The 27,151-nt window shown below is 53.3% G+C and overlaps 9 protein-coding genes across 9 annotated transcripts; 3 read left to right on the top strand and 6 right to left on the bottom strand.

Annotated features, from left to right (window-relative positions):
- KD926_001137 (putative cation chloride cotransporter) lies at positions 1 to 7,716 on the bottom strand (the record flags this gene model as incomplete). Its single annotated transcript, XM_053104816.1, has 8 exons — positions 1 to 1,715; positions 1,869 to 1,949; positions 2,458 to 2,561; positions 2,639 to 2,882; positions 3,595 to 5,983; positions 6,044 to 6,209; positions 6,261 to 6,852; positions 6,912 to 7,716. The coding sequence occupies 8 exons, from the start codon at positions 7,714 to 7,716 to the stop codon at positions 1 to 3; spliced, it is 6,096 nt and encodes a 2,031-aa protein (XP_052951948.1).
- Positions 7,717 to 8,062: 346 nt separating this feature from the next.
- Positions 8,063 to 10,369, top strand: KD926_001136 (putative amino acid transporter; the record flags this gene model as incomplete). The annotated part of the gene is made up of 2 exons (XM_053104815.1): positions 8,063 to 10,129; positions 10,196 to 10,369. The coding sequence occupies 2 exons, from the start codon at positions 8,063 to 8,065 to the stop codon at positions 10,367 to 10,369; spliced, it is 2,241 nt and encodes a 746-aa protein (XP_052951947.1).
- A 1,130-nt stretch (positions 10,370 to 11,499) lies between these two features.
- KD926_001135 (uncharacterized protein) lies at positions 11,500 to 12,964 on the bottom strand (the record flags this gene model as incomplete). The annotated part of the gene is made up of 4 exons (XM_053104814.1): positions 11,500 to 12,068; positions 12,247 to 12,484; positions 12,726 to 12,799; positions 12,904 to 12,964. The coding sequence occupies 4 exons, from the start codon at positions 12,962 to 12,964 to the stop codon at positions 11,500 to 11,502; spliced, it is 942 nt and encodes a 313-aa protein (XP_052951946.1).
- Positions 12,965 to 13,341: 377 nt separating this feature from the next.
- KD926_001134 (pyruvate transporter MPC1) lies at positions 13,342 to 14,193 on the bottom strand (the record flags this gene model as incomplete). Its single annotated transcript, XM_053104813.1, has 4 exons — positions 13,342 to 13,417; positions 13,502 to 13,660; positions 13,813 to 13,885; positions 14,121 to 14,193. The coding sequence occupies 4 exons, from the start codon at positions 14,191 to 14,193 to the stop codon at positions 13,342 to 13,344; spliced, it is 381 nt and encodes a 126-aa protein (XP_052951945.1).
- A 497-nt stretch (positions 14,194 to 14,690) lies between these two features.
- KD926_001133 (small nuclear ribonucleoprotein-associated protein) lies at positions 14,691 to 15,726 on the bottom strand (the record flags this gene model as incomplete). The annotated part of the gene is made up of 6 exons (XM_053104812.1): positions 14,691 to 14,773; positions 14,831 to 14,875; positions 14,947 to 15,367; positions 15,482 to 15,553; positions 15,612 to 15,620; positions 15,700 to 15,726. 6 exons carry the CDS (start codon positions 15,724 to 15,726, stop codon positions 14,691 to 14,693), a joined length of 657 nt encoding a protein of 218 aa, XP_052951944.1.
- Positions 15,727 to 16,158: 432 nt separating this feature from the next.
- KD926_001132 (60S ribosomal protein uL5) lies at positions 16,159 to 16,861 on the top strand (the record flags this gene model as incomplete). Its single annotated transcript, XM_053104811.1, has 3 exons — positions 16,159 to 16,312; positions 16,421 to 16,670; positions 16,735 to 16,861. The coding sequence occupies 3 exons, from the start codon at positions 16,159 to 16,161 to the stop codon at positions 16,859 to 16,861; spliced, it is 531 nt and encodes a 176-aa protein (XP_052951943.1).
- Positions 16,862 to 17,795: 934 nt separating this feature from the next.
- KD926_001131 (uncharacterized protein) lies at positions 17,796 to 18,265 on the bottom strand (the record flags this gene model as incomplete). The annotated part of the gene is made up of 2 exons (XM_053104810.1): positions 17,796 to 18,014; positions 18,101 to 18,265. The coding sequence occupies 2 exons, from the start codon at positions 18,263 to 18,265 to the stop codon at positions 17,796 to 17,798; spliced, it is 384 nt and encodes a 127-aa protein (XP_052951942.1).
- A 1,214-nt stretch (positions 18,266 to 19,479) lies between these two features.
- On the top strand, positions 19,480 to 21,287 carry KD926_001130 (putative carboxylesterase; the record flags this gene model as incomplete). The annotated part of the gene is made up of 4 exons (XM_053104809.1): positions 19,480 to 19,810; positions 19,871 to 19,894; positions 19,962 to 20,240; positions 20,299 to 21,287. The coding sequence occupies 4 exons, from the start codon at positions 19,480 to 19,482 to the stop codon at positions 21,285 to 21,287; spliced, it is 1,623 nt and encodes a 540-aa protein (XP_052951941.1).
- A 409-nt stretch (positions 21,288 to 21,696) lies between these two features.
- KD926_001129 (pyruvate carboxylase) lies at positions 21,697 to 25,334 on the bottom strand (the record flags this gene model as incomplete). Its single annotated transcript, XM_053104807.1, has 2 exons — positions 21,697 to 21,804; positions 21,861 to 25,334. The coding sequence occupies 2 exons, from the start codon at positions 25,332 to 25,334 to the stop codon at positions 21,697 to 21,699; spliced, it is 3,582 nt and encodes a 1,193-aa protein (XP_052951940.1).
- Positions 25,335 to 27,151: the final 1,817 nt, after the last annotated feature.

Here is a 27,151-nt window from a genome sequence, read left to right as displayed (position 1 = left end):
TCAGTGCATCGCGCGTCTCCAGAACTTCCAACCGTCACGCTTCTCCTGCGTTCCCACGCCCACCAGCTGTTCGATGCCTTCGGGGCCGTCGGCCAGTTCGAACTTTTGCTGGTCGATCTCCTCGCCGCCTTCTTCGTCGGTTCCGTTACGGAGCACTGCAGGCCACAGAACGCCCACACCGCCCCCTCCCAGCGTGGTTTCGTATTTCACGAAACCTTCGGTGGAGAGCTTGCCCTCGAGATCCCGAACGGCGTTCTCGTCGGCATCCGGCCGCAGGAGGGTAATGGCGCATCCACCCCCGCCCGCGCCGGTCAATTTCGTCCAGCCAATGTCGGCGAAGTCGACCAGTTCGCGGATTCGCTCCAGCCTCGGGTGAGAGACTCCAAGGGAAACCAGGAAGCCGTGGTTGACCCGGATCAGGGTGCCCAGCTGCTCGAGCGTCTCTTTGGAAACCCCCTCATCGCAGTCGCGAATGAGCTCCTCTGCTGAGGCACTGACCTTGTCGATGGCGTCGAGTATAGAATCCGTCACCACGGGGTGGTCCTTCTTCAATTTCCCGACCTTGGCGACTTCGGTGGCCGTGGAACGGGCCTGTCGCGTGTCCACCAGGAGCAAGGGCAATTCGGGGAAATTGGGAACCGAGACAACGGAGGGGGGCTTCGAGTAGTCTTCGCGTCTGAAAATCACGGCCTTGCCACCCGCAGAAACCGTGTTGTCCACGCCGCTGGGATTTCCGTGTGTGCATAACTCTCCCACAAACGCCCAACGGTTGATGCGCTCGATCTGAGTCTCCGCCTCGTCAGGAGGTTGGTCCGGGTGAGGCCCGGCCAGGGTTCGGATTTGCAGAAGCAGCGCGGCGCTCAGGCAGACACAAACACTTCCGCTACTACCCAACCCGGCGCCAATGGGGATCGTGGACCGAAGCGTGTAGATAGCACCCGGGTGTTGTGGGGAGCCCAAGGAGCAGAAGAGATACAGGAAGGCTAGTGCGGAGCGCCGATGTGTTTTTCGCTGTTCTTCCGGGATATGTGGAGAGACTTGGTCGACATGGGGCTGGATCGCGTCGAGCAGTTCGCTATCCAGGGAGGTGACGAGGTCGTAGTAGTACTTCTTTTTGGAGGGGTGGTGGAAGACGTCCCACGGCAGGTCGTCGATGTTCCAGGTATGATCCAAGCCCGTATCTCTGAAGTTCAAGGTGATGGTGCGCTGCGATTTGGAGAGAGTGGTGACGAGGAGGTAAGATCGGAGGGAGATGGCCGCGGCCATGGCGGCCTTGCCGTGCACGACGGCATGCTCACCAAAGACGATGACTTTGCCCGGCGCCGACACCATGAAGGGAGGCGCCATGGGCGACGAAGTCTTCCTGGCCATGTTCTGGTAGGAGGTCGAGTGCACGGGATTGGAGGGCGGACTGCTGGTAGAGGTTGTGGTGGAAGTAGATAGGGTCACGGAGGCAGCGTCGGAGCTGTCTAGGCTGTCATCGCTGGCGGAGGAGGTTTTTGAAGGGAGCGGAGGGGACTGTTGGGACACGAGAGGAGCGATTGTGGCACGCTGACTACCCTTGCTGGCTCTGACGCTGCCGTTCTTGCGGCGACCACGGCCGTTGTGCATTGCGGCCTGCAGACCGCGACCAGGAAGTAAGGGGGAGACGAGCGAAAGGGAGGGAAGGATGACGTGGAGGTCGTAGCGAGGATTCTGGTGCTCACTGCAGGAATCTGACAGGGAGCATGGCGCGCGCCGTGAGAGGCGGAAGATCGGAGAATATATGGGAGGGGAAAGGGGGAAAAAAGAAAGAATGGCAAGATCAAGAGAGACGCAGGAGATCCTTTCTCTGGGGGAAATCGCCGTCGCTTTTCTTCCCTCGTTACGCCCTGCTGCTTTGGGGGCCTTAGGCTCCCCGGTATCGTACTGTATAGATGGTGTATCATACCATACAGGCGCAGCATTGTCTGTTTTGTCCAATGATTGTCCAGTTATTCAAGATGAGTCAGCCCATCGCAACCACGGATTCGCCCATCTTGATTCATTTTAATTTCCCCAATTCACCGAAGCCTGGTCGTGGGTCAGCAAATCAACAGGCCCGGATTAGTTGGAATCCCACGGAATGACCCCTGGTTGGCTGAATGCGACCTGAGAGGTGTCAGTATGATATCGTATGGTATCATACCATACCCATTGTGTACTGTACATCAAGCAGCACCTTGCCTCTTTGGGAAGTATACTTCCTTCCCTCCCTCCATGATCCAGTCTTCTCTACATCTCGGTAACCTACTTCTACATCTCTACGGGTGCTGTCCAAACGACTCCGATTACAATGCTACGAACCTAGGGCGTGTATATGATAAATCTCCACATGCCATTCAGCTAATCATGTCACGCTAAAGTGTCCAAGCATCATTCAATCCTGAAGTAGCGCGAAACATCCAAAGTAATCCTCCTTAATTCGGCTTCCCATACCATCAACCTTGCATAGCCCACAATCGGTGTTGAACGTGACATCATCAATGCTCTCAAAACAGAGCTGGCCGCATATCCCACGGCATGTCGGGCTGTTCAAAGTCCTGTTTCCAGATTTACACGCATATCCATTCTCAAGCACTTGGAAGACTCGGATCTCCACGGGACCATGCACACTCACCAGTTCATCATGACCCCTGTCATGGTCAGTGCAGCAGTATCCACGACAGCATTCACGGTCGGGGTGACATCGTCGACCTCGCTCGCGGTAGAAGCGATAGCCTCTGTCGCAGCGGCGACACTGGTGCTGTTGCCCGTACCGCTGGATAGAGTAGCACTCCTGGCCGGCAACCAGTGGGAGGATCGCGGTGCTTGCGAGAACAACGATGGTGCTGAGCTGCATGACGGCTCGTAGTTTCGTTTCTCTGGGGGCAGTTGTGTCAGTATATCGAGTCTTAGGGTTGAATGGGTCCTGGAGAGTGGTTTCGAGCCTGTCCAGTCGCCGAACTGCCTGCTTATATAGACGGGAGATCCAGATGGACAAGGTCACTCGCGATCAAATTCGTAGAATCAATGAGCCCCACAAGTGGAACGCTAACCATCGATGTTGCACGATGCCCTCATGAGTCGGAAGAGCCATTGAAATACATAGCATGTTGTTCAGAGACGCTGGCCTCTCGGAGAGCCCAACACGCGTGTCAGTTCTCCACTGGCTAGAATTTCTGAGTATGTGATACAACTTCCGAACTGTGGGGGAGGTAGTGATGCTATGGCCGTCGTTGACACTCAAGGACCGCTTCAGCCTGATTCCAAACCGTCTCTACAAGCCCCAATTGGAGCGGGGGCAGTGAACCTTACCCCAATAACATATCATATGATTATCTTTAAAGTTCCTTGTGCTACATTGAATCCTTCCTCAATTCGTTGATATCCACAGATATATAAGCATGTACGTATAGTATAGTGCATTTATACAAGATCAGCAAAGGCATGTCCGCTCTACTAAGTATTTACCTAAATCTAATGGTCATAACATTCGTCACAGGTTCATCGTCACAGTCATGCTGTTGCTATGAACCAGTAGGCAAGGCGGAAGACCCTGCCAGAGCACTTCCAGATCACCCAAGTACGACTCACTCGTCGCCTCACTCTGTGCAGTGCCCTCGAATGGAGCCGGAAGCGTCGTGAATATCACAGCCGTATCGCTGCTGTGCTGGGCCATCAACTCGTTTAGAATCAGATGCTGCGCACGACTGGGCAGGTCGTTGAATGACAGAGGGATGGATGCCTGTCTGGGATATCCCGATGCGGCTTGCTGCGGGTTGGACGTCCCGGAGGACGACCGCCGAGTGTATATCGACTCCATCCTGTTGGCGCCCCGCGGGGAGGACGGGCTAGGTGCGAACATAATAGACGGACCTGTGTTTTCGTCCGTGTTGACTCGGGCCTCCGGGATGGGCGAGGAGCTGAACCGGTTGCTGGATGGAGAGCGCGTCACCGGGGGTCGGGCAGGCTTGGTTTGGCTTTTGGGCGAGGCATCGCCATCGCCAGTCGTGATGATAGATGGGATTCTCGGTCGTTCACCGTCTCCGCCAGACGGCTCTTTGGGCATCTTTTTGCTCGATTTGTGTGACAAACCGGGCCCAGACTCACGCTCTAGGCTGTCGTCGTCGTCGCTAAGGGCTTTGCCAATGTCCTCTTCGTCACTGTGGTAAGGCTCAAACTCGCTGTCATCACTGTCACTTGTAGACGATTCCGATTTGTCGTAATCCACGAAAGCGTCGAGCAATCTATGCGTTTGCATGCCTAGGCTGACGCCTCCGAACCCTTGGAAGCTGGAAATTGAGCGCCGTCGTCGCGAAGACTGAACAAACTTCCTCAGGCCATCAACTAGTTGGCTTGGATGTTTCTGATGGTTTTCGAAACTGGAGGCACCATGCCAGCTGGTGACTCGATCCAAGGGATTGATCGAATTGTATTCGTTTGGTGACTCTGTCGTGGTTCTGCGTGCTGCCTGAATGTCCTGCCACCATTCTTCATCCTTCAGCGTCGTGTGAACTCTCTCTTGCCAGTCTTCGGTCTCGGGGGAAGTGTCGCCGTTCACGATGATCCGATACGCTTTAACGTCGCCACATGCGAGCCAGAACACTAGGACTTCCGCTTCGATTCTTAGCTTTTCGAGAAGCGCCTCGACTCTTCCTCGCTCATCAGCCACGTCAGTCTCGTACTCCACAAACACCGCCACCCGTAACTTGTACGTTTTCTTCCACGACGGCACGGTATTGAGGATGCAGCCCAATTGAAGGATCAAGGTGTATGTGTCAAAGTTAGTGGTCAACACGTTTTTCTTGCTTTCGCTATCAGCGCCAAGCTCTGCCGACATTTGAATGGGCCATAGGTCAATGTATTGCTTCGTGTGCTGGCCTTGCGGACCAGGCAGCTCCAAATCCTCAAATCCTTTCGCCACGGCAACATTGATGCGCAGTTTAAAGAGAAGATCTTCTAGAATCGTCACGTAGCTCTGACATTCAACCGATGACTCGGAAGACTCGTGCTCAGAAACCTCCGAGATTCGGTCCCGAGAACTACGTCGACCGTTCGAATCTTTCCTTAGGCTAGAGGGCTGAAGTGTCTCGGCCAAGGATTGGCCCTTTCGAAATTGATCGATGACAACGATGTTTGGCCGCATGCCACCAAGACCAGAGTTCAGGACCACGTTCCGGACGCCCCATTCAGGGGAGGGGGACACGGCAATGTTGACGAAAGCTTTCACCTTCGTGGATTCCACGAACTTTGTCCACGTACTCTGCTGCCGGCGGGCTTCAGGGACCGCAGATGAAAAGTCATCGGTAACTAGCACGTGGCCCAGCACGAACAGCGCTCCCTTCTTGAGAGAGTTACAAAACGATACCATTTTGAACTGATCATCCAGATTGGTCACGAAAAGAAGGATCTGAGGCCGCCAAAATTTGACGTGCTCTTGTCGCAGTCGCAGCAAGTATTTGCGTACTTGATGATAAATCAAGCTTTGACTGACATCACCCCACGGCTTCGGCGGCGACGTATAGTGAATCAGCAGGAAGAGGACGAACAAGATCGCAACGCAGCCCGTTGCATATACTCCATCGACAAAAAACATACTGGCTCCACACACCAAAGCGCCAGTTGCTGCTGTCTGCCATTTGAAGTAATGGAAAGATGGCCGAAAATTGGGCGCAGATCCGATTTTAAGCAGAAAACAGGCGAGGTTCATGACCAAGAAAGTCATAAGATATGTCATGGTAACGAATGAGGCGATGCGATTGATATCGAAGAGCATGGTGATTTGAGCCACTGCGAAAGTCACGATAATCGCGTAGACCGGCTCGTCGTCCTTGGTTCCTTGGCTGAAGACACTCAAACCGGGAAGCAGACTATCCCGCGCGATTGCCTGTAGCAGCTTTGCAGAGCCGATGACTCCCATCAAAGACGAGAAGAAAGAAGTGGCAAACTCCCCTAGAAGAATCACCACACCGGAGAGATTGGTCTAAGTCTCAATTATCAGCATTGGTGTCTAATTGAGTTGCCCATGCCCAGAGGAACTCACGGCTTGAACAATATTGGTGTTCTTATAGAACGAGTCTCTTGTTACCGAGGCAGCCATTGCAAGGATCACAATGGTGTAAGTAACAAATGTCAACGCCAGTCCCGAAAGAGTTCCCTTGGGGATAGATCGGCTGGGATTCTTCAAATCGCCGGACATACTTGCGCCACTATATGCTCATTAGCTTTCCTGTTCACAGTTAGGGCATCGACAAACTGACGCAAATATTCCACCGGTCGCTGGGAACAGGATCCCAAAGAGGTCTTGAAAGTTTTCTTTCCCTTTGAGCTGACTTCCTGCAGCACCTTTAGTGAGCCTGGGTTTGAGGTTCTCCAAGAGCGTCTGCAGCCGGATGCCGGTGAAATCCACCCCGAGTTTCGGAATGCTAAACGGCTTCATAACCAACGCCGACACAGGGATGCTAAAAGTAGCCACGAGTAAAATGATGAGCAATCCGTTGCTCGCCCTAGAGAAAATCGAACTGCCAGCCAGGCAGATTCCAGTACATAGCAGTAGGACTATAGTTCCCCAGAGATACTGCCACCAGAATCCTTCTTCGAGGAAATTGGCCCAGGTGCCAGACTTCGACCCGAAATTCTGGGTGAAGCAGTCAATGAGACCAACCGCGTTCATTCCTGTGTTCAACACATAGCCCAGGTAGAACACTATTCCGATAGAGCCACCAAATTCCGGTCCCAGTGATCGAGATATCAGATAGTATGCACCACCACCTTTAACAGTTCCGTTGGTCGCAATGGCCGAGAGAGACATCGTGGTCACCAGATTAATAGTATACGAAACAACTAGCAAACCTTGAGAGCAGTGTCAGCTTTCATGCTAATTTGATTGAAAGGCCCACAAGACAAATTACCTAGTGTGCCCAGTACACCAGCTTGTCCGAGGACAAACCCGAACCGCAGGAACATGAGAATACTCAACACATTCAGGGTAGTCGGGACGAACACCCCGGAGAATGTGCCGAGCTTCTCGTCACCATCGAGCGCGCGGTGTTTTTGATCTTCCTTTTCCTTCGGATTGATACTTGACTCTCGGAGTGGCCCGGCGGGCAAGGGAACAGTAGGTCGCGATCTCTCCGGGGGCGCATCTTGCCCTTCTTCGTCTCGAGGCTTTTTACCCCATTGAGAAAGACCACCAAGAAAATTGAAGGGCAATGAGTGGCGTTGGCGCTCCGATGAGCGAGTCGATGAATTCAATGGCTCATATGGACGAAAAGAAAGAGCGGCTCTCAGATTGTGAAACTTGCTGGTTTCCTCCGGCGAAGCGCGAGGCGAGTCGCTGGGGGCCAGTCTGAACACATCTTCTTCGGCGGTTCGTGTGGAGAAATTGGGTCTCCTCCGCGACAGAGACTCTGAGGCGCTTTCGTCCCGCCCGTTAGACATCGAATGTAGGTTCCGAGATGTGTATCGCAACGAGTAGCAGGTAATAAGGCAGACGGAGGCGGCGTGGCTCGCATAAACATAGAACCCCGTCGATAAAGGGTGGAGAGACCGTGGATACTTCGCAGGTAGCCAAGGCCGGCGTGGATCTGGGTCAGCGATCAACCACTCGATTAAACTACCGTCAGGATCCGGTCCCAAGGACAGCGTCGAGTGATTGAAAGATTGGCGCAGGGTCGAGTCGCGTTGATTTGCTTGGGCCGGAGTTGATGACTTCATTCGCTGCAAACAGTGCAAACCCCACCGCCGGTCCAGTGACTCCGCCTATACGGATTCACCAGCCTTCTTCTTCTTTTCGTCTTTTCTCCTTTTGACTTGCGGTCGGGAGAACTCGTGGTGGAACCTTTTTTCCTCTTTACTTTTTCGGGTCCACGTCCGGGATCGATCAGCTCTCCGTCCACATTCCTCGTGCCTCTATCACCTCCCACCTGGTAATCTCTTACTAGCCATTGTCAGCACTTCCCTCATCTTCAACGTCCGAAGGAGGGTTTGAAATCAGGCGAGTAGGCGTGTCTTTCAAGCTGGTACTCGAACAATCTCGGAGGGTCCTAGTATCACGGTCAAGATGACTTCTCCCGGCATGTCAGGCAACGGAGAGCAGTCGTCGGCCCAGCAAGACTATTATCAGTCGACGCCTATATCTACCAGCCGCACCGGCTCACCTGGACCAGACGCTAGACAGGCTTCAATAGCACGCCTGGCTTCCCCCGTTCCTTCCGTGCCCAATTCCTATTCGGCTCGACCGACACCCGTGCCGATCAACGCTGCTGCTACTGCATCGAATGGCGAGCATGATTATCGGAAAGTCGACAACCCATCTTCGCTACCAGGCCCCGGCCAGTCTATGATCGCGTCGGCTCTTCAAGACAGCCTCGGACGCTCGCCGCCCAGACTCGGGACCCCACCGAGACGCATCGCATCCCCTGCCTTGCAGCAACCTCAGCCAATCAGATCCAATTATGGCTCGTTCGACAACAAGGCCGGTTCAGAATATTCGGCGGGACCGTATGAGGATCCCGATATTATCAAGCGGCATTTAGTGAACCCACAACTTGCTGTCGAGAACCGTGACATCTATTCCTCTGGGGACGGCGCAAGTAACGCGGAAGATGGATTCTCTAGCCTGCAGCTGCAGGGAGGTGACATCACACGGCAGGTATACCGATGGGCGGAGGATGCGGATACAAGCCATCCTGCGAAGAGGCACCTTCGAAGCAAGAGTTTTAGCCTGCACCGCCCCACCCCGGAGACCGAGACGATGGACATCAACAGTATCCGAGTTCCAGGAGGATTTCGGCGAGACTACATAAGGCGAGCAGCGGGTCCTCTCCCTGGAGATGGTGAAAGTCCCGGGTCCCAGACGACCGCCGCTCAGCCTCAGTTTCCTACCACCAGTTTCCTGGAATTTCTCACCCTTTTCGGCCACTTCGCAGGCGAAGAGCTAGAGGAGGATGACGAAGCCTTGGGACCGGACGAGTACTTCTCTTCTGACATCTACGATGAAGAATACAGGGAGCCTGGAGAAGACACCGCCCTGCTTCGTCCAGATACTCCTGGCAGAAGGAAGCGAAAGCCGCGTGGGGGCACTGGGACTAATACTAGGACAGGAGCGGCCCTTCTTTTACTGAAATCATTCGTTGGCACGGGAGTCCTATTCTTACCGAGAGCATTCCTCAATGGGGGTATGCTGTTTAGCAGCATGGTGTTGCTCGGGGTCTCGTTGCTTAGCTTCTACGCCTTCATTCTTTTGGTGAATTCGCGACTGAAGATTGAAGGGTCATTTGGTGACATTGGTGGCGCGCTTTATGGAAAGAACATGCGGCGCATCATTCTTGCCTCCATCGTGCTCAGTCAACTGGGATTTGTATCTGCATACATCGTGTTCACGGCTGAAAACCTGCAGGCCTTTGTCCTGGCTGTCAGCAAGTGCAAGTCTTTCATTGACATCAAGTTCATGGTGTTGATGCAATTGGTTATCTTCTTGCCCCTTTCGTTGGTTCGCGATATTAGCAAGCTTGGTTTCACGGCGTTAATTGCGGACGTTTTCATCTTGCTGGGGTTGATCTATCTTTACTACTACGATATCTTCACCATCTCAGACCAGGGCGGTGTTTCAGATATCATCTCTTTCAACCCTTCCACCTGGACCCTCTTCATAGGAACCGCAATCTTCACCTACGAGGGAGTCGGTCTTATCATCCCCATCCAAGAATCCATGAAGCACCCTCAGCAGTTTCAGGGCGTTCTCGCCGGGGTCATGGTCATCATCACGATCATTTTTCTCTCCGCGGGTGCCCTCAGTTACGCAGCATACGGATCGGCAACGAAAACTGTGGTCATCCTCAACCTTCCTCAGGACGACAAATTCGTAAATGCCGTTCAGTTCCTCTACTCTCTAGCGATTCTGCTGAGTACTCCACTGCAACTCTTCCCGGCCATCCGAATCATGGAAAACGAACTCTTCACGCGCAGTGGCAAGTACAACCCTAAGATTAAATGGAAGAAGAATTGCTTCCGGTTCTTCCTGGTAATGATTTGCGCCTTTGTCGCCTGGGGAGGAGCCGACGACCTTGACAAATTTGTTTCTCTTGTCGGCAGCTTCGCCTGCGTTCCTTTGATTTACGTGTACCCGGTAGGTCATCCCCGGTTAATTTCTTCTCGCAATGACAACCAGACGTCGCTAACTCCGGATTCCTAGCCTCTTCTGCACCTGAAAGCCTGTGCTCGCTCAAGACGTCAGCAAATCGCTGACATTGCCCTCTCTATCTTCGGTGTCGTCTCTTGTGTCTATACCACCGCTCTAACGATGTCCAATTGGGTGGGTGGAGGAGAGGTCAAGCCCCCTGGATACTGCGACTCGCAGTCCGGCTAAACTAACTACCTCCTGAGTCCTTATTTCCTGTGATGTACCCAGCATTTTTCGTGCCATGACACTGGTCGCTTTTGGAAAACGCGTCCCCTATTATGTAAATGACTGATGCTATGCTGCACCGTTCGTCTGCCAAGCGAAGCCAGTATGTGAGCCCTTTTTCTACTTCTGTTTTGGTCTTTCTCTTTTTCTGTCTTTTGGTTTTCTCTCTTTTAGTCTTCCATTCTATACTTGTCATTTTTGAGTAATGTTTCTTTTTTTGTTTGTTGCTTATAGACGCTGTACTACAAATTGGTCAACATTCGTACTCGATTTTCTTTTCCGTTTTATAGTATAAGATCTTTCGGTTATTTCTTTTTTTCGTTCAAGCCGTATTGCTATTATCATTTTTTCTAATATTTTCTCATCTTGGCTAAATGAAAGACAAATATCAAAACCATCCAATGAAATAACCCATCAACACCATCCACTACTCAATCACAGCTATCTCAACTGAACAATATACAAGCCCTCCTCGCTCGTAAGTGCTGGTTCGTCCCCCAGGCATACATAAGAAGCGGGTATAAGAGCTATCCGGAGCCAAGGCACAAAAGCTGGAGCAATCTATGATCACTCAGCTAAGCTGCCCGCCAAGCTGACGATAACCAAAACTCATCAGAGAGGCAAACACAGAACTGCAAACAAGGTCTGAAATTGCATAGCAAATTGATCGCCATCTTTTCTATGAACTCCTTTCGAAGAGCTTCGCTTCTTCACGAATCCTCATCAGGGTCCTCTTATTCCGCTGTTCAAGCAACCGGAGGCGTGTGTGATAATCATGGACGGCGTTGTCATGACCAGCGTTAGCGTTAGCTCCTTTCTCCAGAAGCAGCTGGACAATTTCCTCATGCCCTCGAGATGAGGCTGCCCTGAGGGCAGAACCATATCGGCCACCTTCGGCATTGACATCAGCCCCTCGCTGTAACAGTGCTTCCACCGTATATCGGAGATTTGCCAAAGATGCGAAGTACAATGGTGCTGCTAACTCCTCTCTGTCGGTTTACACCCACGAATCAATAAACTCAACCCAGGTTACACATGCTTGCTCTTGCTGAAGGAAACTCAGCATCGCTTTCTGAACGTCCTCCTCGGTCTCAGCAATCTTTGCATGGCCCATCCAATATTTCGCCGAATAGTGCGCCAGCGGGAATTGTCTTCTGCTGAGTCCCCAGGTCCCACTCCTCGGCTATATGCGACAAGTATGCTAGACAGATCTTTGTAATTGATCCCCTTGCTCTGGTTTCACTGAGTTCGTCTCTGAGTTTCGCGACTTTGTCACTCGTGCTTTCTGGGAAAGTTTCTTCTCCGAGTCGTTTGGAACTGAGATATTGCTGAACCGAAGAGTGTGCCAGTTGAAGCTTCAGAATCGTCTCTCTATTTCGCTCCCACTCTACGAGAGAGACAAGACTTAGACAGATTCCCGTTATTTCCCGAGGATTTGGCATCCTTAATCTGGAGTCAAAAGGAGGGTCTAGAGTCGGATCAACCATCAGAACATCCACCGCTTCTTCAAGTCTCAGCGGCTTTACTGAGTAAGTAAGAAACTGTAGAAGCTTGATAGCAAAATCAAAGTAGTTTTCATCGATGCCATCTACAACTCGATCGTAGGCCTCCTCCAGTGTATTGGGTAGAGACTGGAGAGACTTCTGAAGCGTTCGGCGATCTAGGCAGTTTCGTAAAGTATCAAGTTGACATTCAGCCAACCCATTTTGTATACATAGTTAGCTCTTTGTATGTACATACCTATAACCTAATACCATATTTAAGGTATATTTCTTACACTCCATGGGCCTTCTTCACCACTTCCGCCTCAATTTGATGTTTCACGGCAAGGTTCGAACGCCACCTCTCAAACGCATCATCATTTTGAAGTCGCTCGTGAACATATAGATAAACGTCGTCATCATCGTCCCCGTTTTGATGCAGCCAGTCTCCCATTTGGAATTCAATGCTTTCGATCAATGCTACGGAGGTGGAGTCCTGGATGGCTAGAGCTTGCGAGAGCTCTGACAGTGTCAAAGAGGTGTTGTTGTCAAAGGCTTCACTTGAAGAGGTTTCCGTAGAGGTGATCTCGAGCACCTAACTTTGAAGCTTATGCAGTAACCATTAGATGATAGCAAAGACAAATTATGCATGGAATAATAGTCACCAAAGGTAGTCATGAACCAGTCAATCTCAGGCGCCTTTATTCCATCGGTCAGACGAAAGTGTCAAAGCTACTGAGAACCGCCAGGTTTTGCAGCCTGACCAGAAGAGCTACCCAGTGTTGTACAGACTGATGCAACGATACACAAATTACTTCATACAACAAAAGTCTTACGTGGATGTTGCCATGGCAGTGTATCCCAGAAATATTTCGTGGGTATTCCGGAGTGAGGCAGATTTTGGGCCCATCTGTATGCAAGATTCAGCACTCAAGGAAGACATACTTGATGCCATATGCGACATAATGATAGATGTGGAGCGCACGGTCACATAGATCCCAAGCATATACATACCAGTCACACTCAGAGCCTGCGGGGGGCCTTGGAAGGCATGATCAAGTGAGCACAATATCATCAATCGCTTGGGTTAGATCTTGCTTTTCTTTCTGATAGTGCCAGGGTAGAATCAATGTTAGTGTGATGAATATGGGGCATCATTTCTAGGTTATCTCACTCTAAGCGCGGAGAGCCGGAGGTATATATTCCCAGCAGGTTCATTAGATCCACCACACCAAGCAAGCAACACGCTCTCCTGTAACCTCATATCTAAAATGTAGAGACATCATGCAAGAGAACAAAAATGCCATTTCGAAATATTCGTATTGTCTAGAATCTACAGCTGAATATATAAGAATGGCCAACCTTCCCAGCCACACAGTCCCGCCATAAAATGCAAAGGAAGAAAGAAAGACAAAAAGCAGGTAAGCAAGAAATTCCCCAAAGAAGACGAATCTAAGCACCAGCTTCGGTGGCGTCCTTGCCCTTCTGAGCGGCCTGGGCGGCGAGCTTGGCCTCGTGGCCACCCCAGCTAATAACAGAGACGTGAGGTTAGCATTGTGCTTTTATTTCCGTGGAAACTGGTTCTGAAAGGACCGGGGTCGAATGGACATACTGCCAGTAGTTCATGTAACGGTAACCTTGCGTCAGCTGGGCACCGAGGTTGGTGGTGTGGCAGGCGAAGAGGAGGTAGTTGGCAGGGGTAACGGCGAGAGCGTAACGCATGAAGGTACCGGCGTAGATGATCAGAGCACCGGTCATCTGTCCAGAGATGCTGTTGGAATGAAGAGGTGTTGTCAGCCATCGTTTGTTCGTCTTTCATCACTTCACCCCATTTATTCCCTCGGAACTGTGCCGTTATCCCAATGGGGCACGGTTGAAGAAGGTATCCCAGGAAGATAGAGAGAAACCGAAGAGCGAACATACATCTCAGGGTCCTTCTGCGTGTCCATAACAGCCGCAATGGGGATACCGAAGTTGGAGGCAGGGCCCCAGAAATCTGCACCAGGATCATGTCAGCTCTCTGTATCTGTGAACATTCTGATGATGAGACCACAATCGCTGAGACGCCTTGTTGATTGTTTCGAGGACTTATCATCCATGCGACCCAGTCTCAATGGCGTCATGCGGTGCCTGGCCTGGTCCATTCGGTAATGTCCCATTGCAAGCCCTTGTCTGCCGGCCGATCTCGGTGACGAAGAGCATGGGGGAGGAAAGATCGCTCGAGTACATACGCGTGGAGCAGAAGTAATCCGCAACCTTGTTGGAGCGGATCTTCGCGTTGATTGCCTTGATCGCAGCGGCCATTTTGACGGAGAGGAGATTGTCTGGGTTGAGACGAGGGAGAGGGAGAGGGAAGGAGAGTCAGAAACACGGAGGCCGTTTTGCGATGACCGACTGCGGAGTTGCCCGGAGATGTCACGTGCCCTCGCGATAATGACCGGCCTGCGCTCCATTGAATGCTACGAATCCCTCGACCCTACAACACCAGACAAGAACATACGTATTAGGATTTCACTAATGGAATAATTGCGTGCAACATAATCTAGCATTACACCTGTCGGTCCTCGACTTCGCTCCGGGGCTCGACCTTTTTCTTTTCTTGGCACTCCCCTGCATCCGTACACGCCGCAACGCCTTTGCCTGATTCAATTCGGGATGCTGTGCTGGACCTATTCCATGAACAGGCGTATGTAGTGGATAGGATAGTTTTCTTCGGGTTCCGATTCTGATATGCCGGCATACTACTACACCCATGGCTGGAACTTGGTAAAGCTTTCATGCCGGGTCGGCCATTGATTGAATCACCGTCCTCCAAATCCGGGAGGAGGGAATCCCCGGCCCTGACCGGGAGGCTGGAATCCGGGAGGAGGTTGGAAAGCGCCCGCTAGATTCGTACATATCAGCAGGTGTATCACAGTATCAAATGGGATGAAAGACTTACGAGGGCCACCCTGAGGCGCAAATCCTGGAGGCGGCGCAAAGCCGGCTGTGTCTCACGCGTTAGCAGATTCATAACTAGACGAGCCAGTCGTCATGAATTGGAAGGTATCAACTTACGAGGTCCTCCTGGGGGGCCGCCACGGCCACCGAATCCCGGAGGAGGCGCGCCTGGGAAACCACCCGGGGGGAAGCCGGGGAATCCACCGGGCGGAGGAGGTCCTCCAACACCGGCGGCCGGGCCACCAAGGCCAACGGGCAGACCACGTCCAGCGGGTTTGCTAATTCCAGGGCCAGCAGCGAGGGTGGCGGCGGCGGCAGCAGCGCCGGGGCCACTTGTTCCAAGTCGTGCAGAGGGATCGGCGGGGGGCGGTCCATCAACGGAGCAGGAGACGACATGGGTACCGCGAACAATCGTGAGACCAAGGGTTCGCTTTTCTTCCGATTCCACCAAAGGAGTAGTTGCGGGGGCAGCGGCAGGCTTGGACTTCCGTTTCACGCGACGGAATTCTTCTGTATCGGCGAGGACGAGGTTCATGTGCTGACAATGGCGCCTACGCGTTAGCGAGGCTGGCCAATCGACGAGAATAGAGAAGGAATAAAAGACGAAAGTAGAAGAAGAGGAGGGCCTATCGAATGGCTGGATCTAAGTTACCTTATCAAATGCGAGCATCTGGCCGGTCATCTGTCGGCCATCGTTGAGAGTCACCCTCATCCGGTAGTTGATCTGCGAGACGTTAAGCTTCTTGAAATGGAAGGAGACAAGGTGTGCATCGGTATCTTACGAGGTTTTGCTAGAAGAAAAGCCCAGTTAGCGCATCATATCAAAAGGACCGAGACAAGACCCCATTGAGGTCGGAGAACAAGACTTACCATCTTGCCTTGCTTGTTGGCGGCCATGGTGGCTGAGAAGGTGCGCACGAATGCGACAACCAGAGAGAATACCAAAGAATAGATGTGAGATGAGGTAGAAGGGGAACTTCTACGGAATCTGCACGATGCGCCCGTGGGGAAAGCTGGAGATCGGGCAAAGGCAGGAGCTCCTCTGAGAGTCGCGGACTTTGCTGAAGCTGCGGCAACGTGATCTAGACGCGGCTCTGCGGATTAAGCGCCAGCCGACGGCGCCAAGACGCTAAGGGCTCTCGCTTCCCTTTCCCAACCCACACATTCTCTTTTACACACTTTCCGCTTCCTCGAATCTTCCATTCAACGAGTCGACCAGTTCACGCCAAAGTAGTCGCCATGGTATGTTGTCGCCCTGCCTTATCACAACACTTCTCGCCCTAATACCCAATTCTCTGGCAAATTTTTGATTCTAACGTTATTCTCGCCATGCAGTCGGACGGAAAGGACAAGAGCGCGAACCCCATGCGCGAGCTGCGCATCCAGAAGCTCGTGCTTAACATCAGTGTCGGAGAGTCTGGTGATAGACTCACCCGTGCTGCTAAGGTGCTTGAGCAGCTGAGCGGTCAGACTCCGGTCTACAGTAAGGACGCCCGAAATCAACAAGAAAATTTTCTCCGATAAGAACGAAATTTGGAGTATACGAGATGGAACTATGTGACTGATGGGAGAATTTTTTTTCGATCTATAGGCAAGGCCCGTTACACCGTCCGTACCTTCGGTATCCGTCGTAACGAAAAGATTGCCGTCCACGTCACCGTCCGTGGCCCCAAGGCTGAGGAGATCCTGGAGCGTGGCCTCAAGGTTAAGGAGTACGAGCTCCGCAAGCGCAACTTCTCCGAGACCGGCAACTTTGGCTTCGGTATCAGCGAGCACATCGATCTTGGTATCAAGTACGACCCCGGCATTGGTATCTACGGCATGGACTTCTACTGCTGCATGTGAGTGCACCCCCGGAACCAGTGCAAAACTTTATGTGGGAAGACTAACATGGATTTTTCTCAGGACTCGCCCTGGTGAGCGTGTTGCCAAGCGTCGCCGCTGCAAGGCCCGCATTGGTACCCAGCACCGCATCAACCAGAACGAGACCATCAAGTGGTTCAAGAACCGCTTCGACGGTATCGTCCGGTAAATGTTTTTTTTTCATTGATGGGGTTGTCAAATGGGGGAAGCCTTCGGCTTGTGATTACGATGAATCGATTAAAAACGGCAGACCGGCGTTCTGCTTCGAAAATGCTCTTTTCTACCACGACATGAGGAATAGGCGTGTTAGAGATATCAAATTATCAAATTTCCACAATGCATCCACTTTTCACAATGAAGGCTTCACAAAGGGTGATGAATTCCGCATAACCATTGATGAAAAGTTTTACATGATGCTTCCCTACGCAATCTACCCTCAGTGGTGTTGCATGGGATGGTTTTTTTTCTGGCCGTTGCTGCTCGTCGTCTGAGATCCAGATGCTCGACTGCGTCCCTTGTTCGTCCTGGGACTGTTGCTCTCAGCACGTCGCCATGGACTGATCATGAACTTCATGGCCACCAGAATGGTACGGATATTGATCCGGCGTCTGGCTTGTGGTCTGGTGTGCTACCCTCTTAAACGAGCCGTGTGTCCGGACGAGTCCCCTATAGGCTCTGTAGTCGTAGATGCTGGTGTTTAAACCACTTGTGCCCAAATACTCCTGTAGCCTTGAAAGTCGGTCTTCGGTGACTGATCAACTCGAGTTGCCTGAGGATTCAGTCACGGGATTCCTCATCTTTTTTTCTTGCCATCTCGACCGAGATCCTCCCTTCCACGATACGTCTTGTCCTACGGAGAATCATGCGACCGTCATATCCTATTGCAGGTATCATTGCAAATGCTTATGATTTATTCCACATGATCAATTTCCCTGGAGTCTTTCATCCAGTGTCTCTTGAGAATCAAAGAAAGCAACGCAGCATCACAGCGTAAGCATAGCAGGGTAATTACATCAAACAGATTGAAACAAAATGATTGTCCTATCACATGCGACCGACGAAATCACATCCCCAGAAGAATACTGTCCAACTACGAAGGCGATTTAATTGCCACGCGTATATCCCTCCCACCATTTCGAGAAAAAGCCACCCTGCTGAGATTGTTCCTGGTAGCTTGCCCGACGAGCTGCATCGGTCGAATTCCGCTTCTGACTCGTCAAACTCTCGAAAAGAGTCGACGGTCCGTGGCCGCTGGATCGTCTTCTCTCTGGAGCAATGGGTGGACTGTTGTTATTCGCAGAAGTTGATGAAGATGTGGAGTCCTACATGGCTCGAGGCCTCGTGGTTAGCACTCCATCGACCTGGGGGATAGTCATGATCGACAGAGATGGAGACTATGCAGACGTACACGTCTATCAGCCATGGCGTTGACAGCCTCAGTCATAGAGGGTCGCCGGCCCTGGTAGGCCTGCGCAGGACCGCCTCTTACCCAAACATTATGATGCTCGTGACGATTGCCAATGTCACCATGCCAATGGCGGGGAGGCTCGGGTTGCTGGTTGTTACTACTCATTGTGGAAGATGGTGATGGTCAAGCAGTGTGGTGATGATACTTGATGGATCTATCAGCAGGAGTCCTCGACGTTGAATGATGATAAGAGCAGACAGGATGCAGTGCTTTCAACATGAGATGATGAAGGCACATGAGGTGGCTCGATCGAGGATGATGACGACGGTTAAATGTCCGCCGGAGAATCAGGACGTCATCGTGCTGGATTGGATGCCGTAAGGGACACAGGAATGTCACTTACTGGTTTTCAGGCAAAACAACCGTTATCCTATGGCTCTTCTGACAGGACGATCGATGCTGCGGGATCTTTCCAGGCGCCCACTACATTTATAGGCTCCAGGCCAGCCGCGAGAGGGGTCGGGTGGCAGCCACTACGCCGTGAAACAATGGAGGGAAATCGATGCATCATCCTTGTAAACTCTCATTGATGCGTCCTGGTCTCGAGGGGCAAATGCAGCGTCACGGCGATCCAATAATGGAGGTTGGTTCAGCTGAGATTAGGACCTCGACCATGGACGTTTCAATGAATCATTCACTCTAGACCAGCCCATGATCCATGGCACCAGTCAAAGACGCCGAACGGTGGCAGCTGACGTCAAACGAGTTGCCAAATGCGGGGAGTCGCAATGGAGGGATTCGATCTGCAGCTGCCATTACTAATGGGAGTTCTGCTGCTGCTCACCCTCGACAGGCTTCTTCTGGCCGACATCCCCTTGTCTTCGTGTCTCTGTTGCTTGCTGTCTTGTAGCTGTCGTTGGTTTCTTTCTTAGGGCTGCTGGTCACTGACTCAGCACTGACCATGTATGCCTCAGGCATACACATCCGGTGCCCAGATCTGAGGCCGGGGCCGAGGCTGAACGACTGGGAATTCTTGCTTCATCTCCCTCTGACGCTTCCTCTCTCCTCTTCTCTTCTCCTCTCTCAATCTCCTCTTCTCCGCGCCGTTTGCCGACCTGCTTACTTGCGTGGCCCTGACATTCGTCCAATTCCGTCCCCATCCCCACCCGGACGCTAATCAGCTCGGCTATCCCCCTTATCGGTGCCATGCTGGCCTAGCGGAGTGTCATTGCGCGGAAACAACTCCGATACTGTGACAGTTGTATACATATATACCTACTCCTGTCGCCATACTCCTTTCCTCCCAAAGACTCATCAAGTCTATCTCGTCTATATCTCACCGATCAATTGGCCCCCTCTCTGCTTTATACAACGTAAACATGGAAACTCACCGACACCCATGCTTGAAGTCCCTCTCTCAACGGGGTTATATCCAGGGTGTTACACTCCACGAGAAATCAACCGACAACCCCCTCTGCCATTACTTCGGGGGCCTCCGATATGCCTTACCCCCGCCGCAACGTTGGCGAAAGGCTCGGAAACTACCGTCGACGTACACCTATGGCACCAAAGATCACCCGTGCCCTTGCACAGGGCCCGCCGGCGTCTGCCCCCAGCCTAGCTTACTGAATCTCTCAAAAGAGATCGGTTGGTCTGAGGACTGTTTTCAATGCAATGTCTGGGTCCCAGCTGGGGAGCCCCCGAAGGAGGGTATGTTATTACATGCCTCTTAGGCTCTAATGCTTGACTAATGGACGCATATTTGATTAGGATGGCCGGTTCTCTTCTTCATCCGTATGTTTATCGATCTCTTTCCCCACTCAGTTGATAGTATTACGGAACATAGCTAACTACCTATCAGACGGAGGGTTTCTTCAATGGGGAACTCCTAACACTTTTTCCTCGGCCGGACTGCTAGGTGAAGGGGCCTTGAATGCGGTCATTGTCATGCCTGCCTACCGTCTAGGTGTGTTCGGGTTTCTCTATTCGTCCGAACTGGGGAATGATGCTGCCTCCGTTGGCGAAGCCGTTGGAAACCAGGGTTTCTGGGACCAACGCCTGGCTCTGGAATGGACCAAGGACAACATGTCCCTGTTTGGAGGCAACCCGTCCCAGATCACCGTTGCCGGATACTCGGCCGGTAAGGTTCACTGTCAAACCCTTTTTTAATAAGCTGCACCCTAACAGCACCGTCTCAGGCGCATACTCCGCCTTCTACCAACTAGCCTACGACGTCCAACTCCCTGAAGACCAGGCCATCGTCAAACAAGCCTGCATCTGGTCGAACGGACCGGCCACCCAGCCCAAGAACCCCGCGGCCGCGCAGGGGCAATTCAACCAGCTCCTCTCCGCGCTCAACATCCCCGCGGGCCTGCCCGGGGCGGAGAAGATCGCGCGCCTCCGCGCCGTCTCCAGCCAAGACCTCCTCTCCGCGGCCGTCAGCGTCGACATCAACCAGTTCCGACCCACCACGGACTCGGTCTTCATCCCGCCCACGCTATTCCAGTCCTTGGACGACGGCTCTTTCGGCCGCCGCGTCGCCGCACGCAACATCCGCATCATGCTCGGCGAGTGTCGCGACGAACGCTTCCTCTACGCCACCTGGCTCCCACCCGCTAACAACACCCTCGCCGCCTTGCGCAAGCGCCTCCTAGCCGACTACCCGCGGCCTGTCGTCGACACCCTCCTCAAGCTCTACTACCCGGACGGCACCCTCCCGGCCGACTGCAGCGACTGGCACCGCGACGCCTTCGGCCGCATCTACGCCGACATGCAGGTCCACAAGATGCAGCGCGGACTCGTCCACTCGCTGGCGCTCGGCGGCGCCGCCCACCTTCTCTATCGCTACCGCCTCGAATACCGGCTCAAGTGCGCCGACAAGTCCATCCCGCCGGCGTGGGGCGTCACGCACGGCACCGACCAGTACATGTGGTTCTGGGGCAACGGGGAGATGCTGGAATCGCGGGAGAAGCCGATCATTCGGAAAGCGTTGATCGACCCGTGGATTCGGTTTGTGCATGGCGAGCCTGATATCGACTGGGGTACCACGAGTCATCGGGAGATGCGGACCTTGAAGCCGGATGGCTCGGTCCAGATCTGGCAGGATGGATTCTGGGACGAGGCGATGCGCGTGTGGAAGGCGTTGCGTGAGGTGGGCGAGCCGGAGGAGACCGTGGCTAAATTGTGATCTCTTGGATTCGGTCTACATCCTCCTCGTTCATACTGTACATACAAACATCCCCCATTGGGATGCTTCTAAGCTGGGTTGGTTGACGAATTCGTCGATCACCTGTGTTCCCTGGCAAGGACATCCGAGCATCTCAGGCCCGTATATAGATATAACATAACCTGAAACTATCGATTGATTGCGCTATAGACCGAAAGACCGCTACTGGCAAGGTCTTTCTTAATCGACAATAGAATAAAAGAAATAATATCCTAGACCCAACCCAAACAATATTGTAAAGAAATAACATGAAATAAAACGCTCTAATCAAAACACATCAATTCGTTCATCCAAATATTTTCACTGCATTAATGCTTGTGAAGAATTTTTTCCTTCTTTTTTTTTTTTCTTTGTCCTGTTGGCTTTTTCTTTACGCCTTGTTGATCTTGCAGACAAGATCCTGGCCATCGACGGAGTCACCTTCCTTGACCAACAGGCCGGCAACCTTACCGCTGTGTGGGGCAGAGATAACCATTTCCTAAGATTCTTGTTAGTATGCAATGTCCAGAAAATAATAGATTCGAAGGTACTTACCATCTTCATGGCGCTCAGAACGGCGATCGGGTCACCCTTCTTGACCTCCAGGCCGTCGTGGACACGGATCTCAACCACCACACCACTCATGGGAGCACCCACTTGGCTGCTGTCGCCAATGTCGGCCTTGGGGCGGGCGGTGTTGTCCACGGATGCCTTGTTGTCGTCGACGCTGACCTGACGGACTTCACCGTTGACCTCGTAGAACACCTCACGCTGGCCGGTCTGCTCCGACAAGGGACCGATGGCCAGCAACTTGAGGATCAGCACCTTACCCTTCTCCAGCTCGACGTGGAACTCCTCGCCGATCTCAGGCTTAGCCAAGAAATAGCGGGTTGGGAGCACCGACAGATCACCGAACTTCTGGACAAACTTCTTGTAGTCCTCGAAGACCTTGGGGTACATGGCGTAACTGGCTACGTCGTACTCGGTGGCAGCGCCGAACTTCTCGCGGATCTGGTTCTTCATCGAAGCCAGATCGAAGGGCTCCAGGTACAGACCGGGGCGCTTCTCGAGCTTGCGACGGTTGCGCAGAGCCCGCGAGCGCAGGGGCTCGGGGAAGCCACCGAAGGGCTGACCCATGAGACCCTCGAGGAACTCGAGGACGGAGCCGGGGAAGTCCAGTTCACCGGCGCGATCCACGACATCCTGCTCGGACAGCTTGTTGGAGACCATGAACTGGGCCAGGTCACCAACCACCTTCGAGGTGGGGGTGACTTTGACGATGTCGCCCAGCAGGTCGTTGGCGGCCTCGTAGGCCTTCTTGGTCTCGGCCCACTGCTGACCCAAGCCAAGCTGGCTGGCCTGGAAGATGAGGTTGGTCAGCTGACCACCGGGGATCTCGTGCTCGTAGACCTCCGGATCGGGACCGGTCAATCCAGCCTCGAAGGGCGAGTACAGCAAGCGCAGCTGGGCCCAGTAGGTGTCAATGGCCCGAATTTGGGCCGAGTTAAGGCCGGGGTCGTGCTCGGTGCCCTCGAGGGAAGCAAGGATGGCACCAACACTGGGCTGAGAAGTCATACCAGACAAGCTGTCGGTAGCCGCGTCCACGGCATCGGCACCAGCCTGAGCGCAAGCAATCATGGACGCCACACCGGTTCCGGCGGAGTCGTGGGTGTGGACGTGGATGGGGAGGTCAGGGTAGCGCTCACGGATCGAGCCCACCAGCAGGCGGGCGGCCTGGGGCTTCAGGACACCAGCCATATCCTTGATTCCGAGAACGTGAGGCTTGAAAGCCATAATCTTGTCGACCAAGGCCAGGTAGTACTCTAGGTTGTACTTCTTGTGGGGGTTCAGCATGTCACCGCTGTAGCAGACGGTCGCTTCGACAACACCCTCAGCGGCGTGGACTGCCTTGATACCAACCTCAAGCTGGTCCACATCGTTCAGGGCGTCAAAGACACGGAAGATGTCCACGCCACATTTCTTAGCCTGCTTACAGAAGTGGTAGATGGCGTTGTCGGGGAGGGAAGAGTAGGCCACACCGTTGGCACCACGGAGCAGCATCTGGAAGGGAATGTTTGGCACAGCCTTACGCATCTTGCGCAGACGGTCCCAGGGATCCTCGTAAAGGAATCGCATGGCGACATCGAAGGTAGCACCACCCCAGCACTCCAAACTGTAGGCGTTGGAGAAGGCATGGCTGGTTTCGTGGGCGATGTTCAGCAGGTCAATGGTACGCACACGGGTAGCCAACAGCGACTGGTGGGCGTCACGCCAGGTGGTGTCCATGATCAAACAGCCCTTGTTGGCACGCACAGCGCGAGCCCACGCGGTAGGACCCTCCTGGTCGAGGATCTGCTTCCAACCCTTGGTGCAAGGAGCCGATACGTCGAGGGGCTTGCCCTGCACATCCAGGAGCTTAGGCTTGATGATGTCGCCCTTGAGCTTGGGCTCGCCGATCTGGCCCTTGATGCTGCTGCCGTTGACGGCAACATCTCCGAGGTAGGCGAGCAGCTTCTGAGCACGGTTCTGGCTGCCAACGAGGGCGAAGAGCTCGGGAGTGTCATCGATGAAAGTGGTCCAGCAGTTGCCATCGACGAAGGTGGGGTGACTCAGCAAAGAAGTCAGGAAGGGGATGTTGGTCTTCACGCCACGGATACGGAATTCGACCAGAGCACGCACTACCTTGCGGCGGGCGATTTCATAGGTGGAGCCGCGGCAAGTGCACTTGACCAGCATGGAGTCATAGTGGGGAGTGATAATAGCGCCGGCAAAACCGTTTCCGCCGTCCAATCGCACACCGTTACCACCGGCCGAACGATACACCTCGATCTTTCCGGTGTCAGGGGAAAAGCCCTTTGCGGGATCTTCCGTGGTGATACGACACTGGATGGCAAAACCACGAATGGAGATGCGATCCTGGGTCAGGCCCAGTTGCTCTAGCGTAGCGCCCGCAGCAATCTGGATCTGCGCCGCGACGATATCGATGCCGGTGATTTCTTCGGTGATGGTGTGCTCGACCTGGATACGAGGGTTGATCTCAATGAAGTAGTGGCGGTTTTCTTGGTCCACCAGGAACTCGGCGGTACCGGCGTTGCGGTAGTTCACAGATTTGGCGAGCGTCACGGCATCCGCCAGAATCTTGTCGCGCACATCGGTAGGCAGGTCCTTGGCCGGTGCAACCTCGACAACCTTCTGGTGTCGACGCTGGACGGAGCAGTCACGCTCGAAGAGGTGGACGACGTTGCCGTGGTTATCGCCCAGAAGCTGGACTTCGATGTGCTTGGGCTTGTCGAGGAAACGCTCGACGAAGACGGTGCCGTTACCAAAGGCGGAGCGGGCCTCGGAAGTGGCCCGCTCGAAGGAGTCCCGCAATGACGCCTGGTCGCGGACAACACGCATACCACGGCCACCACCACCAAAGGCGGCCTTGATGATGATGGGGAATCCATAGGTATCCGTGAAGTCCTTGACCTCCTCGTAGCGCTCGACGGGTCCTTCCGTACCGGGCACCACAGGGACCTTGCAGCCGATCGCCAATCGACGAGCGGAGACCTTGTCACCCAGACTGTCAATGGTGGAAGCAGTGGGACCCACGAAGACCATGCCGGCCTCCTCGACCTTGCGAGCAAAGTCGGCGTTCTCAGACAAGAAACCATAACCCGGGTGGATCAGGTGCACGCCATGCTCCAGGGCAATCTTGATGATCTCATCGCCGGCCAGATAGGAGCCAACGGGAGTGTACTGGCCGCGGCGGCCAATCATGTAGGCCTCGTCGGCTTTCTGACGGTGCATAGAGAGACGATCCTCATAGGAGAAGACGGCGACGGTCTGCAACGACAATTCGTGTGCCGTTCGGAAGATACGGATGGGGATTTCACCACGGTTGGCCACGAGGACCTTCTGGAACTGCATGATGGCAGAATTGGCGCGAAGACGGTGGTGCACCGTGTCGCGGAGGTGTTCTTTGTGGTCATCGATAAACTCGGTGTCATCGACAGCCTCCTCGGGCTGACGAAGGGGGGCAGCCATTGTGAGAGAGGATGAGGAGGAGGGGGGGGAGGGGAGAGAGAGGGAGGGGTAGAAGATGGAGGGGAAGGAAGAGGAGGAAGAAGAAGAAAGTCCACAGGTGTTCTGGAAGAGTAGAAGGGCTGTTCGCGCGAGATATATTTAAAAAGAGTTAGCCGTGGAAAAGCAATGGTATTAGACGGAAATCATGAGTCACCTTAGGAAGAACCCGCCGGGCAGACCGGGGGAAAGAAAAAGGCCCGGTTTCGGAACGGGAATGAGAGGAAGAACGCGGGGAGAGGAGGGGAGACGATCAACCGGGTGGGGATTAGTTGATGCGTGAAGAGGAGCTAGTCAGGATGGGAGGTATAGAGTGTTAGAGTTTAGGATGAGGATGAGGATGATGAGGGGAAGAGGAAGATGATGATTGATGAGGGGATGGAATGGAAGAGGAGGAGAGAGCTGTTGAAGTAGAAGTAGAAGTAGAAGAAGTAGAAGTAGGAGAAGGAGGGACGACGAGGCGGGGAACACGAAGAGGGTCTGCCTGCCTGCCTCAGGATCCCCAGGAGCACATGACCCCGACCAGATCCAACTTTCCTGTTCCTCTTGCGTTGTTCTCTCTCCTGTGAAGCACTACGAAGCACTACGATGATACTATCTGGCATAGTCCCCTGTCATCTGAGGGTCTCTCTCCAGCTCACCGGCACACCGGTCAGCTCCAAGTGGGATGTCTGCCCATGGAATGTCCCACTCTTCGCTCTTCAGGTTTTAATTAACCTTGGGTATTCCTCCCCAGCGCTCCGTTGGTCCGGACCATCTGGTTGGCCACCTCCATCTGATAGTGACTGTTTTTTTTATTCGATCGTATTTCTTTGCTGTTTATTTTCACCGGCTGTCTGGCCTGACAGGAAGCCGTACAGTTCCCGGCCTTTCGCTGACCCAGCTCGACAGATCGGCTAAACTCCCGTAGTGGCACTACGACATCATAGTTCCTAGGAACCAACCTTTTACCCCCAGAGAGATCCACTCCTGCCCTCGAGATCTAGACTATGACAGTCCATTTCTCATAATCAAATAGCCGACTTCCCTATCGGGTGGTTCAGGTCGCCCATTTTCTTGCTACCTCGGGTGCTCGGGTTAATTGCCTCCCTCCCTTACCATCACGAAACTGATCTGGGAGTCTGGACGGTCCTGACTGCTGCGTCACCGAGTCTAAACGAAACGCTCGGGCCAAGTAGGAGCTCTCTGCACCGAAGATAGGCGACAGGTGGGAATCGAGACGAATTGGTTGGTCGGACGAGGATGATCGACATCGGGGATGCTTCCATTGGCTTTTTCTCTTTTTTTTTTTTTTTTTTTTTTTTACTACTGGATGCGTGACAGGAAACAAGTAAGCAAGAAAAGAAAGAAAAGAAAGAAAAGAAACACCCAAAATGAGGGGGACCTCGAGGACAACATCAGGGAAAGCGCGCGCGGGAAAAACAGAAGGAGAGGGAAGGCCTTGGCCCCAAACGGATCGACGCCATTCAACCCCGGAGAACGCTTTCCGTTAGGGCCAGACGTTATTGATTCCCTGAAGTTGAACCTCGGTCAAATCTTGAATCCACTCGACTTGTTCTCGTGACGCCAGATCCGGCGGACGCTCGGTCAATCCCAAGACAGAGTTTTTGCCAATCTGCTCCTCTCCGGAGTGCGCATGAAAATCCGACAAGACGGGACGAGACTTCTCAGCTTCTCCGTCGGCACCTTGGCGGACATTCCGTTGCCTAAATATCACACCGGGGATCCAGTCTTTCGTATCTTCGGCATGCCCATCCATGCATGCTGGCCAAGCTGATTCT

This window comes from Aspergillus affinis, assembly GCF_023601865.1.
Source record: "Aspergillus affinis strain CMG 70 chromosome Unknown NODE_121_length_108513_cov_85_085119, whole genome shotgun sequence".
NCBI lineage: Eukaryota > Fungi > Ascomycota > Eurotiomycetes > Eurotiales > Aspergillaceae > Aspergillus > Aspergillus affinis.
The sequence above is the reverse complement of the archived record's forward strand: the minus strand, read 5'-3'. Positions and strand labels throughout refer to the sequence as shown.